We start from the raw sequence: 22,419 nt of genomic DNA on the forward strand, positions 1-22,419 counted from the left end.
AAATTGTTTACATTTGAATTTTAATTAAACCGTGCATCGCACGGGCATAATATTAGTAACTAATATATTTTAATTTTGGCAAATACCCACATTTTAAGAAAATTACAATACTATTTTTATGAAAAAAAATAAGCCGCCGTTGAAAAAGCCAATTACATTTTTCTTAAAACTTTTTAAAAATTATTCTCTAAAATAAATAAATAATATATTTGCAAAATTAGCCTAACCCATAAAAGGAAAAGCAAAATCATCAGTCATAGGATGCGAATCCGGACCAAAATTCGATCCTAAACGCATATGTAATTTGTGAATTGACCACTTCACCGAATCTTCAATTCCTTATATTCCTCCGTTGATCCATCGCTTGCTGCCATTATTTCTCTCTCTCACACCACCAACTCTATTTTTGTTCACTTTCTCGTAATTATTTCCTTTTCACAAAACAAAAGCAAAACACAAAAAGCTGATTTACATTTACGTTAAAAGAACAAAAACACGAACACAAAGCTTGATAGCAATAGAGAGGTTAGGTTCGCCATTATTATCATAAAAAAATCAGGAGGATGCACACGTTGAAAGACAAAGTGAGTGAGAGCCTGTCTCGTTTCTTTGCTGATTCCCCCAACTCATCGTCCTCCTCCTCTTCTCCTTCACCTCAGGTATTTCTCTTTTCTTTTTTAAAAGAAAATTCTTTTGGTACATAAACAGTTGAGCTTGATTGTCATCATTGGTCTTGGAAAAGCTTAGATCTTGTTGTTTTGGACAATTCTAACATTCCTTTTGTTGAATTTCAATGTGGGTAAATTTGCAATTGCATGTTTGGGATCTTATGTGGGTAAAAGAATATTTTGAATCTTTTTTATCAGCTATCGTTAAAAGATATAGCCTTTTTGTTTTTGTTATTCACATACCCCTAAAAAAAACACCCAGATGGGTAATTTTTGTTATTGAATTTATTCCTATACACTAGGAAGAGATGAGGGTTATATGATCTTCATGTTATATGATTGTGGTTTTTAAGGTGGTGGGGTGGTTAGCCTTGTAATTTGCTTTCCAACACCGTTGATTTTTTTTTGTTAAGAGTTTTAAGAGATGTTCTAATAGGCTTTGGATCGGTAGCTGATAACCAAAACCAAAATTTGCATTCAACTAAGCCCTTTAGAGCTATGTGGACTAGTCAAGTTGATTTTGATTTTTCTTTTTCATTTGTTTGGAAACTATACATGAAGATGGCATCTTCTACCCTTTTTACTGTTTTTGAATATTCCAAGCAAAAGCGGCTGCATTTTTCTCATTTTCTATTTGAATTGTGAATGTGAGTTTTACCTTCATGGTGACGTAAAGTTTTTAAATGTGTAGGCCAGGTCGTATTCTAAAGGGGAGAAACCTGTTTCTTCGTATTTTTCCTACATTATCCCTTCTGTCAGCTTCAATGGATTGAGATCGAACAATCATCAGCATGATCTCAAACCAAGTCATTCAGACACTGATGGATATAGATATGTGAACTTAGAAGCTGAAGATAAATTCTTAGATGACTACGTAGAATGTAGTCCAGTATTTGGGAAGAAGGCAACTGTAAGTAATCAAGAAGATAATGAAGACCCAGCTTCTGGAAGGAGCACTAGTGGGTCTGAAATGTTTGAAGATGCAACTGACCAACCCAGTCCACGGAAGCATTTACCCTATCTCATGGATGAGTCTGTTTTTATTTCTGCGGACTTGTATGAATTTTTGCTGTCATCCCTTCCTAATATTGTAAAAGGGTGCCAATGGGTCTTGTTGTACAGGTAAGCTTTGCTGAAAAGCTTATATACTCTACGCTAAAAGCAGTTGTTTCTCTTGTATTTGGGTCTTGATTTAATATTGGTTCTTGAAATGAAGGGCAGTACGTTGAAACATGGTATATCACTGCGTACACTTATTCGCAAGAGTGCTGAACTTTCTGGCCCTTGTTTGCTGGTATGTTGATGTCTATGGTCCAATGATATCTCTTAAGTGGTGATAACAGGAGTTAATGTGAGTTAATGTAAATCTTGTTATTTATCTTCTAGATTGTTGGTGATCGGCAAGGTGCTGTGTTTGGTGGGCTGCTGGAATGTCCCTTAAAGCCTACAGCAAAGAGGAAATATCAAGTAAGCTAACACGCTTTCAAGTTTATTGATATTTAATCTTATTAATTTGTCTTCTTGATGAAGCGACTATCTCTTTTGATATTTCATGTCTGTTTCTATATTTTTCCCTTTGAATATTTGGAGTATGATTTAGTATTTCTTTCTTTCTTGGTGATAGGGGACAAACCAGACATTCGTATTTACAACCATATATGGTGCACCGAGACTATTTAGACCAACTGGTAAGGACCTTGAGTGAATCATATGTGTAATGCTTTCTCTTTTTAAGATGTAGCAATCAAGTCCAAAGGTTGTTATGTTTTCTACCTCCAAAAAAAAAAAAGATGAGTACATAGTGCAATTGGCATTTAAGTAGGTTTTAGTGCTAACTGTTTGACTGTTTGGTACGTTAATGTTTGATAATCAAAATGTGGACACCCAATTTACTCATATCCCAACTGGGGCCTTTATTTGAATTTGGCATTGTTGTCAATCTTCAACTGCTACAAGAAGAGGGTTGTTCCTTTAGCAGGTGCCCATATCAAAATTCATTGCTCCTGTGAAGTCATTGGGAATCATCAGCATTGGATAAGAATAATTAAAGTCTTAATATGAAATCTATTACATCTTCAAGCTAAACAAAATTAAAATTTAAAATGCATGAGAAACCTTCGATGGGCGTTTATTATGCATAATCTTATATAGTGTTAAATTTCTATATGTAGGAAGCAATCGGTATTACTACTTGTGTTTGAATGACATACTAGCGCTTGGTGGTGGTGGTAACTTTGCTTTGTGCTTGGATGGAGATCTGTAAGATTCTTATTTTGATGATCTGTTTTGAATCTCACATGACATGAATAATAGATGTAGAAATATTTTAGGATTTTTTCTCATGGTTGTGAACTCTTTTTGAAAAGGTTAAATGGAACCAGCGGACCTTGCGAAACATTTGGGAATTTATGCTTGGCTCATAACCAAGAATTTGAGTTAAGAAATGTTGAGGTAATGCAGCTTTTTGACCACTTCATCTTGTCCACTTGTAACATTTAGTGGCTGGATCACATTGTTGCTTTTGCTTCCATGTTCGTGTGTAACTCCTTTTTCTGGCTTGTCTTTTATTCAACATATTTTTTAGTAATCATCTATTGATAGTGTTGTGATCTTTAAGTTTTATTATTGTTCTTAAGAAAGAATGAAGGATTGGCTGATGCTGCCAACACTACCTTAACCCACTTCATGCTCACTAATATTTCTCTCTCACCAATCGGTGTCAGTACAAGAATTGCTCTAATGCTTTTTCTTTATCATATCATACGTTTTTCGAGTCCATTCCACTACCAGCCACTACATTATACGTGTTTGGACTCCATTCTAGCTGCTTGTAGTGACTGGTGTGCATTAACTAGGAACCTGAATTTGGGATCCATGATATCAGTAGCATTATGGTGATAGTGATAGTGAACCACAAATTATAAGTTTAAATAATGGTGATACCATAAATTATTTGTTACAATAATGAGACTGTACTGAGAGAGATCAATTAAGGGTGTGTTTGTTTTTATGGAAAAATATTTTCCACATTTGCAAGTGTTTGGGGTGACTGAAATTGTTGATCAACCGGAACATAAAATAAAAGCACTTTTGGCTGAAAATGTTTTACACTTAAATTTGTGGTCCTTTCATTTTCCTCCTCACCCAAAACTCATCAACTGAACCTACACCCCACCCCCCCCCAAACTGGCACCCAACCACCACCCCCCACTAATGTCCCCGGTCTCCAATTGCCAACCACTGCTGTTAGCTGCCAGCTGCCAGCTGCCAGCTGCCACCACCAGCAGTCACTAATCACGATTTTTTTTTTCTATCTAGAATTTTCCTTTTTCATTATTTATGTTCTTGGGAGATGAGAAAACGTGGGAAAGTAGTAGAAAATATGTTTTAGCATTTTCAAGAACGCAACCAAACACCTAAAAATATTTTACATTAGGAAAATATTTTGTCTAACCAAACACAGCCAAAGATGAAACTTGGAGTACTAGTTCATTAGTAAAAATTTGCCAAAATGCCATTTTTGGTCTACTCCATCAAGATGGATTTACTTATCCAATGGTCATTTTTAAGCAATGTAGACAAAATGAAAAGCCCCCAAGTAACATCAACTTCCTTGAGCATCCAACCCACTTTTATTGCCATCTTTTCACAAGCCAAACCTTGGCCTACGCCTTCAATCAGATTTAAAATCCCGGACTAGACCAGCCAGTCCAATCCGGTTAATCAGGAACTGGTCCTAACAAAAAAAGAAAAAGAAAAAAAAGGGAGGTTGGTTTAGGAAATCGTGACCTGGTCTGGCCATTAGAGCAGGTTGATTCATTTTATTTTATTTTATCTTTTTGAATTTTCTCACCCAAAATGATGTTGTTTCTCGTTTCCTCACAAAACATTGTTTGCTTGGCTAAAGTAAACCATGTCATCTCATCCCTCTTCAACCAATATACCCTTCCCCCCACACCCCCCCCCCCCCCCTCTCTCTCTCTCTCTCTCAAGCTGGCTCCCTCCCTCTCTGCTGTCAATTTCTCTTCATTTCTTATAGGTATTCAACATCTCTCTCTCTCTCTCTCTCTCTCTCTCTCTCTCTCTCTCTCTCTCTCTACGTGTATATATGGGTTTTGCTAATTTTTACTCTATTTTTTTCCTTGATTTCAATATGGGTTTTGTAAAAAAAATTTGGATGATATTGGGCTGTGGTGATGATATTAGTTTACTTTTTTTGGCCGAATGAGTTTTGCTTTTTTATTTTTTATTTTATTTGTTTACTTTTAAATGATGATGGTGGTTTGATGATGTGGGATTTGCTTTTGTGCTTAATTTAGATATGCCCGAATGTGTGTTATGAATTATGATATTCATATGATTGGTGATGATGATGTTGATGACACTATTTGAAATTCTATATTTTTGCAAGAAAACAGTGTATAACTAGGAATTCATTTGGTTGTTTATGCAATTAGACTTTGTACTTGAAGGATTGATAAACTCAATATCTATTAATGCTTGTTTAAGCTTTATTATTTTCTATTTTGCCTTATGCTTGTTTACACTTTATTACTTTCTATTAGCCTTACAAAAGTTGTGAAGATGTATTTGAAAGATACCCAAATTTCTTTACATGTGTTTTTTAGTCAACATATATATATGTGTGTGTGTGTGTGTAAAAATTTAATCTATTTATTTATGTTTTAATTAATTTTTAAATTCATTATAACATTATTTCGGTTTGACCTCTGATTGAACTCTAATTCAACATTCAAATCTTTGGCCTCCTTATTTTCCAGTTTTTTAAATGGTTTGGTCTTTGGAACCTTCTTTGTAACAACTAGAATAGCTGCAACAACCTAACGTAGAGGAGGGAGTGATGGCTATTGTGATGACAATGGTAAACCCAGAAACCTAATCTTCTGAAATCTGGGAGGCACCACTAAAGCAGTTGGTGCTGGCCATGGACGTTGGACAGGCTGGCCCATGTGCAATCCCCATTGTGACCAGGCAATCTGTGGTTGAAAGACCATCTTTTTCAGATCCGAATTTTAACTCTTCTAGGGCTGGCCCATGTCTTGTTTTCCACCATTGATTAGGACTTACATGTCATGTCTTAGCCATGGGATTAGAACTGAAACTTTTATTTTGGAATTGGAGAGGATCCAAACCATATTTAACCAAAGCATGTGGAATTTCTTTGATGAAAGATATGGCGAAGCTATGTCCATGTTAGCCCTTTTGATTGTTTTCTTCCATTTTATAAGCAGTCATGTTTGCAGCTGCATATTTCAACTTTAATCTTCATCATAGTTTGTTTCTAATATGAGCTTTGTCTGTTGTGCAGCTATGGGGTTTTAAGCATGCTTCGCATTACCTTACCTAGGACAAGGCACTAAGATGCTTTGCTCACTTGTCATTCAAGATCTGTTGTAATCCTATTCTTTATTCATTTAATTTAAAGTTACCTCCATTTGTAATACCGAAGAGCTCTTATTTTATATATATATATATATATATATATGGGAGATGATGTATTTATCCATAAGATGAATCAATAGAATTTGAGTTTTAGTTAGAAAATGCTTTTGTAGCCATGGTATTCTGAGCAGCCACTCTTGCATTTCAGTGGCTAGATGATTGGTAGCGAATGCCATACAACACTGTAGATTTTCTTTCTAGTGTGGCTGTGACCCAAGCTGCAAGAATACAATACTGCAGATAATTAATAATTCCCCCAAATTTCATCAGACTAATATTCAATCTGATCCTCCGAATCTCATGGGTTGGATCATGGATGTAATGTCTACAACTAGGACTGTCCACAGGTTGGGTCGGGTCGGCTCGAGTTTAGGCCTGACCCGTACTCAACCCGCCCTGGTCGGGTGGCCTAAAATTTGACCCATACTCGACCAAACATACAGATCGAACCTGTCTGTTGGTTTGGCGGGTTTGGGCTTCAAATTGAACCAATTTTGGGATTTGCTTGAATATTTTTTTTAGTTCTATTTTTACGGGCCTTTTTGGCCTTAATTAATGGAGAGCTGAGATCGAGAGGCTGAGAAGACTTGACCCAGGGTGGAGAGTGAAGTGAGGAAGAAAATATACCTGAGATCTCAAAATGACCCATCACTTCCATCAAGATCAATAAAACCCAGATGGGAAACAAAGAAATAACTCAAATAAGGTCACCACCAAGCTCAGAAAACCAAAAAATAAGAAAGAAAAAACACAAGTATTAGAGGTAATTAAGAGTATGATCAATGATAATGGGATTACTGAAGCTAATTTTGATTCTGTTCTGAATTTAATGCCTCTATATTTCCAGACAGATAAACACTAGAATTAATTAACAGCAACATCATGAACCCGTCTCCTTCAAAGGAGATTTTTAGTGCCCCCAAAAAGAATCTACCCCCCCACCCCCCCCCAAAAAAAAAAAAAAAACACAAAAAAGTGGAAAAAAAAATTTATGTACAAGATTATATATCTTTCTCTTCCTATTCCTTTTTGGACGCCAAGAAAATCTTTAAACTGGGTGGTTTTTTTGCTTAACCCAATAACGATCTCATAGAAAGAAAGAGGAAAAGGAGAGAGACTGAGAGAGGCATGAGAAAAAAGAGTGAACTTTCTTTGTTTAGTCCCTCTAGAGTGCCATCTCTCTCTCTTTCCCTCTATAAAACTCATTTCTTTAAGAATCGATATATTCTCTCCAGCAAATGAGCATAGTCACGCAGCGCCTCATGATGTAGAACCTTGCTCTTTGTTCCTTCACAAGCCTAGCACACTTTCTTGTGAAAGAACACCGTGGAGAGTGTGGAGTGTAGAGCGGAGACCAAAGAGACTAGAGAGAACAGAGACTTTAGAGAGAGAAAGGAGATGAGATTTTGAGAGAGTGAGATGCGGATGGAGAGGTTTAAGTTTAAAAATATGAGGTCATGTGGAAGTGGAACTGTGGAAGACGTTTGAAGCCTCTGAAACTCTGTTTTTTATTTGAAATTTAGCTTTTCTGATTTGAGTTTATCTTTGCATGTAAGTTTTAGATAGCGTGTGAGGCTTAATAAGTCAGTGCTTAAGTCATACCAATTTTAGTTTTCACGTGTTCACCTAGAGAGAACCGAAAAGATATATATATATATATATATATATTTTTAAATCTGAAACCTTCGGTCGGGTCGGGTTCTACGGATTTTTAATCCTTTAACCCACTACCCGAACCAAATATTCGGTTTTTGTGAGAGAGACCTGAATCCGACCGACCATGGGCTTTGGGTCCACCCGCTTGGATTCGGGTCGGTCGATTTCAGTCAGTTTGGTCAGATCCTTGACTCGCTGGACAGCCCTATCTACAACTATAATATTACTAGGGTTTTATGCGCAAAAGTACTTGACAACTGTAGGCATTGATCTCAACCACGGTGACATTGGTTGGAGGTACTTGCCAGAGAAGCTCGCCTATTCATTGAGACTTATGAGAGAGAGAGAGAGAGAGAGAGCACCAAAATGAAATAGGAAAAAGGAGGAATGAATAAAAAACAATGGATTAAGAAAAAAAGAAAAAGAAAGAGCAAATGCTGATATAACTTGTGAGAATTAAATGCTGATATAACTTCAAAACAATTCATTTTTATTACCTAAATTACTTTTTTCATTTTTCCATATTACTAATATATGCTCTAAGGGCATATGTTAGTAAAACTCTATATAATATAATGTTTACTACATTATTTAATAAGATTTTTATATGTTTGTCAGTTGGTTCGGTGTTCATTGGAATCTCGAAACATTTGGTAAAAAAATCCGTACCAGCCGACAAGCCTCTACCAACTGCCATCTCATTCTTCAATTTCCAGCTCCGTCTGTCAATCCGAATCGGTTTTTGAACACCTTTAATCTGGGGGAGGAATGGATTGGCATTGCAAAGATGGCATACAGAAATTTCAACCTTTCCTTAGCACGAGTGACTTCATATATCATTCTTGGCATGGCTTGGATGGCAAGGTGCTTTACAATTTCCTTATTATTGTGATGACAACATTTGGGTTTGGGTGCATTGACGTGGCTTCAACAATTGGCGGTAGTGGTGGTGGGGCTGAGCCTACATTTGGGTCTAGATCTGGGTTGCTTGCTCATGTGTGACAGATTGATAGTTTTGTTGGGTGTTGGAGGAGTGTAGGGAAAACAAAAACACGAACACAGGGAGGAAAGATATTATTATGTTTATTAATAAGACCGGAGGAGCTGGAATTGTGTTTATTGACTTTTCAAATGAAGACCCTATTTTGGGAGTCGGGAGTTCACAAGAGTTTCTTGTCACTAACGAAATTGATATATATTACATACGTTTAAACACCAAAACCTGTGCTCAACTTTGAAATGCCCACCCACATTGTTAATAATGACTATTATAAACTGCACACTTGCAAGGGTTGGTCAGGAATCCGTTCTAAATTTGATTGACAGAGATTGAAGTGCAACAAATTACACACCAAAAAAACAAAAGGCAGTCTGATAATTTTCAGAAACAATTGTCATAATCTTATCACCCAACCACATTTGAACATACAAGGCTAAATTCTTGGCCAACAACTGAACTATTCGTAAAGAACAAAATCTCATTAAGAAAAATTTGGAAATAATAATAATACATTAGATTGGACATGTACTTATAAAGAGATGATAACATGGAGACTAAGAATTGCTCAGAGATATTACTGTTTCCAGCTCAGTTGTCAGTGCACCTCGCGACATTGATGCAAAATGCTCATAGGATATTCTCCGGTCTATGAATATGAATGTGAGAATAGCACCAACATCATATAATTAGGTAATTCTACCTTCCACTTCTTCAGCCAATAAAAATCAAGAGTAGCAGTAACAGAAACTGCAGGAAATACCAAGAAGTCCACTTCCAAGAAAGGGCAACTTGAAGGTGCCTTATGATTCTAACGAACCATCCTCACTAGGCAGGCCGAAAATGCGGAGGTTTCTATCCATTGATCCTACTGCTAAATATTTTGCATCCGGGCCAAATTTTACACAACTTGCCTTACCTGAAATCAGAGCAGAATATGTAAAACATAAAGGACTAACAACTAAAAGCCACAAATTATAAAAATATGTAGAAAAGGAAAAAAAACCTGTGCCAGACAAATCAGGGAAAGTTTTGATACAATTCCATTCTGATTTAACATTTGCAACTTGGTAAACTCTGCAGAAGCATAAGCCCCAAATTAGTTTCCATAGCTGCAAAATTACAAAAAAGTAGAGGGAAAAGAACATTTGGCTTTTATGCAGTTGGAATGAAAAGGTGGTGCAAACTCTGGTAACTGGTCAAGGCTAATATAGTAATATCCTTTTGGGAGAAGAGATAGCTCAGCTTATAAAAAATAGTAATTATCATTTTTTATTGGTAATTATGCACTCACAAGGTTGAACCCATGACCCCCCCACCTTCCACCTTGCTCTTACAAAGGAAGTGTCATTTAACCGAGAGCTCACTGACCAAGATAGTGAGAATCTTAAACATGCATTAACACGCCATTTCAGATTTCCCACATTAACTTGCTAAATATTTGGCTAGTTTGGTGATTTTTGTGAAAGCCACAAATATTTATACTTCTGACATCAAGATTGTATTGTGATAGATTGGAGCAACAGTTCCACCATTTTCAAGGTGGCATCGCTATAAATTCTCTTCCCACCATAAAAAGAAGAGGGTGTGTGGATGGGGGATGGGAGACAAAGGAGAGAAGAGTAAAACTAAGTCTGGAGCTCCTTGAATGCCACGATTTTCCTTGCAAATATTTTAAACAAAAATTATTTGCAGACAGATAGCATATATCAAAATTGCTAAGTTATTTAATATTAAATATAATCAACTAAAATATACGTGACCTCCAGATTTGTGAATTGGATCTGAATTTCATTCAGGATTAAAATCTTTAACCAAAACCCAATAGTTGAAGGTTTTTGAACACCCACCTTATATCCGAGCCAGAAAGCGCAAGGTAACACCCACTATTATCAAACTCCACTGCAAACAGAAAAAATGGCTTCCATTACTATACACATTTCTTCAAGACTTTGTATCATGTTACAATAATATACATGAAGAATAAGGAGAGTTTGATCTTTAAAGTCCACTAATAAACATTACAAAGCTACAGCATTAAATGGACAAGAAAAACTAATATTATCAATAACACCATCATAGAATTAAAAAAAAAAAAAAAAGGAAAGGGGGGAGGAGAATAAATAAAAGAGAAACAACAAAGAAAAGCCACAAGGAAAGCTTCCAAATTGAATGGACTGGCTTTTACAAAGAGAGATAGCAATCTATGGTAAATTTTCTAATAGCTTGATCTCTACAAAGAGCAATGCATTTTGGGGAGATAGTTATTAGTATTACATACCAGAATTTGTTGGGGTTTCGGAATCATATGGAGAGAAAGTTCGGAAGTTCCTCAATTTGCGTAGATCCCACAGCTTAACACCATCATGAGCTGCAGTCTGTCCATTTCAGACATGAAAATCAAAACATGGAATGTCTGACCTATCTACTGTGCATATTTCAATGTTGGTAAAAGTGTCAAGCACACAGGACTCTGAGAGCCTAGGCGCAAACAACAACAACAATAATAATAATAATTTCACGTAAGTAACGTGAATTTCTTAAAAAATTTATACAGTAAAATTTGAAAACAATTATTAAAGACAATATGATAATAATGTAGTGATAGATGATTTAAAAATAACATTTTGTTTAATTCTTTTGTGCTTTATAAAAATACATAACTGTGATAGCTATGATCAGATGAATTATATGGTCCAATCAAAGTATATCCAAAAGGCAAAGATCAAAAAGCACAGGAATAGTAAATTATCCTTGTTTATGTCTTTTAATATGTAAACAATTTTTTTTATGTAATTAAATACCTTAACAAAAGTGTTTGTATGTTAAATCAGTGTCCATGTCATGTCTTTCAAGATCAAGCAGTTAATTTTAATGATTCATATATTTTATAGCCAAAAAAAGAAAAAGAAAAGTGCGCCTAAATGTGCTTTCATTAAATAAGTTTCACTTTGGCCAATCAAAGCGCAACTCTGGCATTTTTAAGTAGCAGAATACTTACTGCAAGGAAGTATCCATTTTCAGAGAACGATATAGAAGTTACTGCCCCAACATGTCCATCAAATCTGGCAACATTTGCCTGTAAACCAATCAGAGAATGTTTTATCAGAGAAACACACTGAAAAACAGAGGTAATGTAAAGAAAAGAGCTAGCTATACCTGACTTTTCACATCCCAAATTTTAACAATAGCTTCTGAAGTGCCTGTCCCAAGGATTAAACCATCAGGATGAAATGCTGCAGAAGTATATCCACTAGAATCTGTTGAGTCCACAACCTGCAGAACTGAAGATTGTCAAATTGACCTACCAGAAAGTATGGAGGGAAAAAGATACATACTAATGACTGTGAGAGATACTTTAAGGTTGATGAAAGCATTTAAAGCTCACTATTTCTTCTGCAACCTCTAACACGTTATTGAAAGCTCAAATGACATTTACTTGCATGTTTGTCTGAGTGTGCATGTGTTCAATCTATTGATTAAGTCAATGCAGTGGGCTGTTAACTTTCAGATACATATCATGCATGCTATTCACAGATCTAGATGTACTACATGACAGTGGGTTGGCAACCTCTACATGTTATGGAAAGCTCAAATGACATTTGCATGTGTGTTGAATTTATTAATTAAGTCAATGCAATGGGCTGTCAACCTTTAGATACATGCATGCGATTCATAGTTCTAGATGTACTATATAACAGTGGGTTTGTGTGTCAGTTCAAGTCTGAGTGCGCACACATGCACGAGAAGGAGAGAAAGAGACCTGTGTTAGACATAGTCCAGAAGAAAGTTCATAAAAGCACCATGTGCTATCAAGAGAAGCAGTCACGAAGTAGTTATTTGTGGCATGTACAGTAATAGCTTGCACCTGAAAAAGGGAGAAAAAGGCAAAACTTCATCAACAATAAATAACTCCGAGATTCCAAGAGTGCCAAAATGAAAACTACACCATGGCATGCCATTTTTCTAAAGTTAAGAACACCACTTGATGAGGGCAGTGTTGAAAGTGGTAAGAGGAATTCATTGCATATAATGCAACAATTGTATTCATGAATGTCAGAAAATATTTCAAAGATCCTAGATTAATTGTGATGTCAAGATATTATTTTGATCAACATGTATTAATTAATGGAAATATTGTGCAGCATTTAAAAAGAGAGGGAAAAAAAGAAGGAAGAAGATAGAGAGAAAATGCCTCCTGTTGCAGGTTGTACATGAAAAAGAACATGATTAATGAAGTGTAATATAGCATAGTGAGAGACAAGTTTCCTGACACTAAAGGACTCAGCTGTAAACACTCTTAACTGATGTAACACTTTTTACTTTACTAATGACCACATACAGGTCTCATGCTCCAGCAGCACCTTACTAGGTACGTCAAAACTATAAGAAAAGAGGAAATAGGGGGGAGGGGGAGGACAAGAAAGAATTGAATAAGAAAATTCAACTACCATTTCCCAAGTACAAACTAAACGCATGAAGAATAAAGACAAAATTTACACCCAAAGTCAAAATCAGTTAAGGGACATGATCAATAGAATCGAAAGCATTTTTACCTCAGCAGTATGATCCTTCAAGATCTGCCTACAGTTATAGTTCCCATTATCAGACTCTTGCCACACGCGTACAGTCTTCAGCCAATGAAAAAAAGAAAACATTTCAGGGATAAAGGCAGAAACAGCAGAAACAAAATCACATATGAGCTGTAAACATCAATTGTTTAACACACTCATGCCATGGATTTACATTAAGATTTAAGACAGATAGCAGAAAACAATATAGTTTTCAAATATGGAAATTCTATGAGTTTTAGGGATTGAAACATTTTATTTAGTATAATCATCAAGGACACAAAAACTTGTTAATATCAGCATAATCATCTCCTTTAGACTTTGGCAATCAGAATGTCTGTAAATTGTGAGCATGAAAGCTACAACGAAAGTGTTTAGTTTTTAAAAAGAGAGGGAGGAGGGGGCTTAACAGGGCCCCAAATTTTCAAATATTTACACTATACAGAGTAATCACAAATTACAAAATGCAATCAAGCAATTTTCAAATATTTACACTATAAATACTGGCACGAAATCACCAATTGAAAAAGATCTAGATGTTTTCTTTTTTACATAATCTATTCAATGTCACTTGAAAAGGCATTCAAACTCAAAAGAAAACAACCAAAACAAGGATAAAAAAACCTTCACTTGCATCTTTTCATATCAGTAAGTTATGATTTCATCTTAATAGTCTCAAGGTCCATATTTGCAATTCAGGCTCCTTGCGTACATGAAAGCATGTCTAAGAGAATTCAACTATCACAATGTGTTTTGCACTTCACAGTATGTTATAATCCTTCCCAATGTCACATGCAATCCTTTCCCAAATAGCCCACTACCTTGTAAGCCAACCATTGGAGCTAGCCTAGGATGTAAAATTGGCCATCTTGGTTACAAATTATGGTTCTCACAGGCAGTTTGGCTGGTAGCAGTAAACCCATCAGCATAAACAATAGTAGCTATATAATTAGATTGTCTTCAACATAACTGTTCTATACTGTGTAGTTGAATGAAATGATCATAACTAACTCTTATCTTAAGTCAACCAAAATTTAACCTAATTGACAACATTCCAATGTAACGGACACCACTACACCAGATCTTAGTAAATAACTAACATTTTATAAACAGTATAATCATCTGGGTTACGAAAAAGGGGCATGAAAATTTAATAATTGCAATCTCAAAGTGTTTAGGTCTTTCAGAACCCCTTATTTTTCTTATAACAAGTGGTGGAGTGGGAATTCAAACCCAAGTTCTTCCCATAGAACTATCTGGGTAGTGCCATTGAGTCGAGCTCGAGCCACAAGTTTCTTGACTTAAAAATCCAATTTTACAACACTTTGTGCAACTTATACATCCAAGCGGAGAAACCTTCTTTTCCTGAGGGAGGAAGGATTTGAGGGCTACTTTGAAGGACTCATAACACATTGATAGGGAACTTTTATATGTCAATGTTTAGTAGGATAGATGAAAAGTAGCAGGGATGAAGACATTTCAGAGGGAAGGAGAGAAGTAAGGGCCATCCATCTCTCCCCAAAGTTGTGGTAGAAGGGAGGGATAACAGAAAGAACAGAATGAAGGTAAGGTTTTATAATTTCTGCTCCAATTTTAATGGTTTAAAGTGAGGACAGGACTTCATTTCACACTTCATAAAAAGTCACCTTTGCTTTGTCCAATCCACAGTAGGCGGATCTGGGAGGATTTCGCAGCCTCAATTTAGCTTGTTAAAACCAAACTTTCTGTACCTTAATTGGAAAAATTACCTTTAACAAACATACATATCCAAGAAAATACAAAACTAAAAAAAAAAAAATGCATGTCAATATTCATGGATTCATAATTGTGAAACTTGATTCCCACAAAGCTGACTGTTTACCTTGTCTGCAGAGCCAGTCAAGAATAAATCGCCCCGTGCAACAAATTTTAGACTCGTAACCTAACAAGCACAGAAAGTCTAATAAGTTCATAGATTTTCAAGACAACTAAAGAATTTAAAGAAGACAGAAAAATCAAACCTTTTTCGAATGACCACTGAGTGTAGACAAGATCTGTCCAGTTGGTCGATCGAAAAGGACAGCATTTGTGTCAAGCCCTCCAGTTGCAATTATATCCTAGAAAATAGGGGGAAGTGCTTTTATTAGAGTGCCAGTATCATATTTAAGCCAATTGGCAGCATCTTCTTGAACACAAATCATTGTTAGAGCATCAGAGGAGTGCTGAATAACAAAATAGCATGGAACTTAAAAACAAGAAGACCCTAGTGAGGCGAATTGTATATACTAGGGTTTTTTAGTTTTATGTGTTTGCTTGCAAATTTCATCATAATTCATCAGAGATTCATACAAGAATGAACAACCAACTAACCAAACAAACAAAAAAATGAGGAATTTGATCTTGTGAGCCCAATTACATATCACCATGTCATCTAAAGCCCATTTCCATACCACCACTATTCCCTTCAGTTCTTTTTTTCTTTTGTATTTAGACCTTTTGTTTTCTGGGAGCAGTTTGGACAACATAACCATACCATAGAATTATAATACAGAATGTACCACGACTACATAGAAGGACATGCGAAGAATAGAAGCATGAGATGAGAGCAACTGATAGTCAAGGAACTTCCCTAGACATTGAGGCTACAATTCAGCACCAGCACCTAGGCAATGAATGTTGAACTACTTACTCAACTGAACAATACTTTTTTTTTTTATAGATAGTGGGGGAGGGGGAGGTGGTGTTTGAACCACAGACATTGGGCACCACAAAGGGTGTCACTACCACTGGGCTCACACTACACTTGAACCCCTATTGTATTGAACAATACATGTAACAAGATTTTATAATATATGCATACACAAATTAAGATTTTAGTTAATGCCATACCTTGTCATAATGGATATCAAGAGATACAACACCAGGTTTGCTTGTTTTGTGAAGTGGATGACTAGAAATCTGGGTATACCTCTCCAAAGCATCAACGGTAGCCACTGTTGGAGGTATCTGATATACAAATCATATGAAAAGAGAGAAGGGAAGGAGGGGATAGAAGAAGATTAGAGCGATTAGAAATTGATAAAAAAAAATAAAAAAATAAAAAAAATAAAAAACATGCACAAAAGTCAAGTAAGAGAATAAATATCCTTTTAACTAATCAATTAGTACTGAAAACAGAATAATTTCAGTGATACTGCGTCATAACAACCAATACCTGTCGCTTTTTGCGCTGTTGTGATAGAGCTGCATTACAGTCGGTCAGCTCACCGATAATACTTGCAGATATCCCAGGACGTATTCTCTTTCCACCAGGGCCAAACTCCTCATCCTCAGCAGCTACAATGACATTAACAGAATTCCAATGAGCTATAGGTAAATTAATATTAAAAAATATATATGAAAATAAACCAAAAAGCACATAAACAAACTACCTCTCTTTCCGTTGCTAAGTGCAGGAGCATTTGCTGCCATTGATGCTGACATGGGTATTTGCCTGTCAGCCTGAGCAAGTAGTGACCTTGCTTCATCTCTTTCTTTCTTAAGTCTTGCAATCACACGGCAAGCGGCATCATGCTGCCCATATACCAACCAAATTTTAGATACAATGGAAGTCATAGATACACGGTCTAATCAATTATTGAGATGCAAGAACATTTTTTTCAATGCAACAAGAGGGGAAGAGAAAATTATATGCAACGTAAAGATCCAAGCATGAGAGATTGCAAAACATTTTTTTCAAAAGTATTGCAGCTTAACTCACATGATAAAATCTTCCTTAACAGTAGTCTTTACAAAAACCTTAAAAAGTTTGGGATACTGTGTATTACCAGATTCTGAAATACTGTTAACAAAAACTTTTTTTGATAGGTACTATTAACAACAAATTTTTTTTGGATAATTTAATAGTAGGGGGAGGGGGGATTTAAACCTTGAACGTCTCTATTGGAAACAGTAGAAGGTGCTAGTTGAGCCACAAATTTAAGAGATAGAGAGACTTCAGTGACATCCTTCTTAGGAAATCAATACAGAGAAGTAGTAATCCCTCCCAAAGAGAACTTCCTCTTTCAGAATATATATGTGTGTGTCTGTCTGTGTGTGTATAAAGTACAAACTTTTATAACGTCAAAAATCACAACTGTGGAAAGTATTTGGGTAATTTGGGCCCAAAAAAGGTTCAATTGCAAAATATGTCAAGGTTAAATGGTACTCACGCTAAACTCTCATAATAAACTAACACCAGAAAGGATTAAATTATTCAAATCTAAAAGAACAATGATTTGAGAGTGGGCAGGGAAACAATTAAGAACGAAAGAAAATCGTTGTCAAAACATACATTGTGAGAAGAAGATAACATAATTCCAAATACAAACTTTAAATGCATAACACTGAAGTAGTCCCACCTCCCAAAGAAACCTTCCTCTTAGATGCCAATTATCAATAACAGTGAAGTAGATTTAAGAGGTTGCTTGAGAGCAATAAAGGCTCAATTCCAACCCACTTTGAATGCTAACGACTTAGACTGGAATATTAAAACCAACTCCACTAGCATTACTTGATATCCCCTCAAATCTAAAAGATATAGGAAGCAAACAACAAGGATGGCTTCTGAAAATTCAGTTCCTTAGGAGCCTAAGAATAAGTTAAGGACTTTATTAGATGTACATTTACCAATTATAACTAAAAGTGTAATCAAAATAATTTGATGACAATTTCAGAATGTCAGCTCTGTCACACAATTGAAGAGTGTGGACCAACAGTGTTAAGGATTCATGCACATCGTGAAAAAAATGTAAAAAATATTAAGACGAGCAAATGAAAACCAGCAATAATAATATAAAATAAAAAATAGAAGAAAGACAATCTGACATTAAAATATTTAAATGAATTTATAATATAAAACAAGAACTAGACGGCATAATATAATTTAGTAGCTACTACCTGGTATAGAGCATGACTGAGCTCTTGCCTTGCTGTATGTAGTTGTTGTTCCAATGCAAAGTTGGCCAGCATCAGACTGTCCCATTCCTATAACCAAAGAAAGAAGGAAAACATACCTTACGATCAGACAATAAAGAGAAAATCAATTAAAAAAATAATGGAATTATTTCTTAAATGATGGGATCTAAGTGCAAAACATAAAACACTATAATAATCAGTACACTGTTAGAATAAATTGATAATGGCCAAAAAACAAAATAAATCCCAAATTTATACCATAAATTAGCAGCCAGACACATATTATATAACAAGTTGTTGAGGGGCACATAATATGTTTGACATACCTAAGAAAGAACATTATCAGGATCATCCAACCAAAAGGATTTCCTTATATTTGATGATGCAGGTGGTGCTTATGAAGATTTGCACAGCCGGCATGGGGTTCACTAATGAATTCTGTACTACCCTAGGAAGCATAGACACTTCATTTGGGGTGTTGTACCTATGTCACATCCGTGTCAAACACTTGACACGCCTGGGACACTTCTGCATTCGTGTCTTCTTTTTTTTTTTTTTAAATGCAGGACATGACGAGGACATGAGAACAAGAGTCATCAAATACCCCTTCACAAGACAAAGGGAGCTTTCATGCTCCGAATAGTAATATTGCATTTGAAAAGTAATAAATATCTATATTCTTGGTTTGTATTCTAATTTCTAAACATCATTTAATAGTCATGGATTTGCTTTATTATCCATTATTACTCTTAATTTGATATATATTTAGCATTATATTAAAAAGAAATGCTTAATAATATTTTTTTGGTTTGATAAGTAAAAAGAAATGCTTAATAATATATAGAAGATATATTTAATAATTATTTAATAGATATATCCCACCTTACCATGTCCTATTTTTTCAAAAATTTCTGCATACCGTACCCGTGCTTCTTAGGTAATACCCTTGGAAGAGCACTTGTAATAAACAAATTTTAATACAGTTTTAGTCTACTTAAAGAATATGAAAACTGAAAACCACATTTAGGTGTATTATTAGTTTTTCAGTTACGAATTTTGTGCTTTTTTTTTAATGGTAAGTCATAAATATTTAGTGAGTCTTGAACCTACAATCTCATCCAGTTACAAGGAGAGAAATGCCATTTGAGCTTGTACCTGTGGCCTCATTGACCACCCCATTCTTCTGGAGGGTGGAAATACCACTTAGAACCTGAAATTCTCTTGCTGGGAAGAAATTGCAGCAAGCTTACACAAGTGATTTCAATCCATTAACCACTAAAAATCCAAGCCAAAACAACCACTGTTCTCACCCTACAAGCCAACATGCTAGGTAAGCAAACAACACACACTCTCAAACTTTCAAGCTGTTCTAATCCAGGTGAACTCTGTGAGAATATCCAGCATATAACAGATTGACAATATCTTAAAATTGTCACAGCATGTGAATACAGAACACCACATATCAAATCCTTTTTGTTCCTTGAAATGACTAGGTAATGACTAGTTTCCATCACATTCTGACCACCGCCAGAGGTGCCAAATTTGGGCTTAAACAAAAATCTTTGGGTTAGACAAGCAACAACATAAGATTAAGATGCCACTACCAGAGGTGCCAACTTTAGGCTTAAACAAATAACTTGGGGTTAAGACAAGCAACAACATAAGATTAAGATGCCCATCAAGCATGAATTCAAGGACAGAAATCAACAATTATGATGATGATGACGACAAGACACGTACTAGTTGCATATATAAAACCTTCTCACCATAGATAGTTAGAGACACTACAAAGCAAATTTTATGGTCATGAATAATTGATGAAAATGAAGAACCACAATCTGATTAAAGAGCAAAGTATAAAAAATGGGGAAAAAATGCAAAAAAGTCCACAGCATATAAAACCATTTAAAGAAAATGAATTGGGAAAGTATGATTATAAACCAATGTCACATACATTCTGGAACATTCCGAGCATGCCAGGTATGCTAGCAGCCTGTAGAGGCCTGGGCTTCACTATCTGCATGGCAGGCCCAAGAATGCATCAGTGCATGATAAATATAATCAACAGCAATGTACGGTCTCAACTACCTTAGCTGGTAAAATTTCTTAATCATTGTACAAGAGAATTGGGATTAAATCCAACCATAGAAAGCATAAATATACATATTTTACTATGCGTACCTTGCCTGTTTTGATTGGAACAATGTCATCCATAGTTAGTGGTTCCCCCGTAACTGGGCATTTTCCATAATCCTATCCATATAATAAACGAAAATGCTATTTTTCATCACACATAGCACCAAAACTACTTTGAAAGACAATGAATTGATCAAAATTATAAAGAAACAATTGAGAAAATATAAACCAAGAATTTTGCAGAAACAATTGAATTGCAAGAGGAAAAAATAACTAATACAATACTGATATATATATATATAATAAAATAAAAAGTCATACATCCATTAGTTATGGAATTTTAATAAACAAGTAGAAATTTTGGAAGTGAAGGTATTAACGCTCTGAAGTGGCAGAATAAAGGAAATAAGAAAGAAGTGCCTCTTCATCTTACATTCCATGTTTTTACAAGTGCAAAACATGTTGCACTAGGCTTAATTATAAAACACTCCATTAGGTTGTTATTAAATAGAGAAAATAAAAGAGAAGAAGAAAAAAGGAGAGGAAAGAGTATTATATGTCTCTGTTTTATTCAGTTGATCAAGTGAATCAAAATAAATAAAGGGAATCACATTTTGGCACCCGACTACGTCTCAAGCCTCATAATTTTGTAATGAAAATTCTGGTTTACACAGGGCAAATTATTAACATGCTCCTACAACAAATAGGCATATAAAATGCAAAACCCCAGATTCCCTTCCAAAACTACAACAACAACAAAGCCTTAGTCCGAAAATTTGAGTCGGCTATATATCCTTATCAAAAATTAGTGACACGTTCTTTTTTACTACTTCTACTAATGCTATCTTTTGACTTCCAAAACTAATGGGAATTTTTTTTTTTCAAAGCATTGAATGTTGTTTGTCTCGAACTATTGATTTCACACTGGCAATAGAAATTAAAACAAGATGGAAACACAACTAAACTATAGCTATAAATTTGAGTGAAGTTAATTTGGTAAATGGGGTTTAAATACAATTAAAACCTAAGCTTTCAATGTCAATTACTTCTCAGAAGCTAAGTACAAGTCAACACTCTTTTAAAATAGCTAAGAAAACCTAAAATTAGCCATAGAGCAAAAAAAGAAAAAAAATGTTCATCTTTTTTTTTTAAATTGTAACTTTCTTTCTTTTCCGATACTTTCTGAAGAACCAAACAGAGATTAAAGAAAAAAGCAAACAGAAACCCTAGCATGAGAGAGAGAGAGAGAGAAATAAAAAATAAACATACGGAGATGTGTCTCTCGATTAAACGCTTCTCATAAAGCAGGCCGGATTTCGTGGAGACCACCGGCTCCTCCGGCACTTCGCCGGAAACTATACGGTGAAAAGCAGAGAAAGACAAAAAGAGACAGATATTAGAGAAGAATAACCAAAATGCCACTGAGTAGAAATACAACAAAGAGAGTAAAACACGAACAGAGAGAGAAGAGAGAGAGAGAGAGAGAGAGAGAGCTTACTTGAGCAGTTCATTGTGGTTGTGGTTGGAGCTAGGGTTTGGGCTCTGAGCTTTGTGTTTTTGGCTGCCCCGTATTTTCTGATGAGAGAGCAAACAAAAAGCGAGAAGCAGGAATGCGAAAGAGAGAAAAGAGGTTGTTTTTGTGCAATCAATGAGTTTTTTTTTTTCCAAAACAAAACAAAATAAAAACCCAAGTAGGTTTAAAACCGACACCAGGCTTGGGCTTCTAACAAAAAAGCTTAGAGATTAATGGGCTTTGGTATTTGACCCACTCGGCTTAAAACCCAATTTAACCCACTTTACTTGTCTATATATCTTTATCTTTATCCATATCTATATCTCTATCTATATTTATACATCTATATTTGGGACAAATTACAATTTACCCACATTTAGTTTGATTGAAATTTAAGTTACCTATTTATAGTTTAAAATTTGATACTTTATCCACTTGAGATTAACTCAATTAGAATTTTGTAACCCATATTTATTAAAA

At 35.3% G+C, this 22,419-nt stretch overlaps 2 protein-coding genes across 2 annotated transcripts; one reads left to right on the forward strand and one right to left on the reverse strand.

Moving 5' to 3' along the window:
• The first annotated feature begins 304 nt into the window (after window positions 1-304).
• Window positions 305-6,243, forward strand: LOC126688557 (uncharacterized). The gene is made up of 8 exons (XM_050383292.1): window positions 305-659; window positions 1,360-1,790; window positions 1,890-1,962; window positions 2,055-2,135; window positions 2,293-2,356; window positions 2,840-2,927; window positions 3,035-3,119; window positions 5,998-6,243. The coding sequence occupies exons 1-8, from the start codon at window positions 564-566 to the stop codon at window positions 6,034-6,036; spliced, it is 957 nt and encodes a 318-aa protein (XP_050239249.1). The 5' UTR covers window positions 305-563; the 3' UTR covers window positions 6,037-6,243.
• A 2,902-nt stretch (window positions 6,244-9,145) lies between these two features.
• On the reverse strand, window positions 9,146-22,092 carry LOC126688558 (pre-mRNA-processing factor 19-like). The gene is made up of 18 exons (XM_050383294.1): window positions 21,925-22,092; window positions 21,696-21,781; window positions 20,472-20,543; window positions 20,245-20,307; window positions 18,273-18,359; window positions 16,766-16,907; window positions 16,549-16,670; window positions 16,224-16,340; window positions 15,356-15,451; window positions 15,217-15,276; window positions 13,341-13,415; window positions 12,548-12,652; window positions 11,944-12,060; window positions 11,786-11,863; window positions 11,066-11,162; window positions 10,635-10,686; window positions 9,791-9,861; window positions 9,146-9,703 (listed from the first exon to the last, which is right to left on the reverse strand). The coding sequence occupies exons 1-18, from the start codon at window positions 21,935-21,937 to the stop codon at window positions 9,588-9,590; spliced, it is 1,569 nt and encodes a 522-aa protein (XP_050239251.1). The 5' UTR covers window positions 21,938-22,092; the 3' UTR covers window positions 9,146-9,587.
• Between the last annotated feature and the right edge of the window lie 327 nt (window positions 22,093-22,419).

Source organism: Quercus robur, chromosome 6, assembly GCF_932294415.1.
Source record: "Quercus robur chromosome 6, dhQueRobu3.1, whole genome shotgun sequence".
NCBI classification, from domain to species: Eukaryota; Viridiplantae; Streptophyta; class Magnoliopsida; order Fagales; family Fagaceae; genus Quercus; species Quercus robur.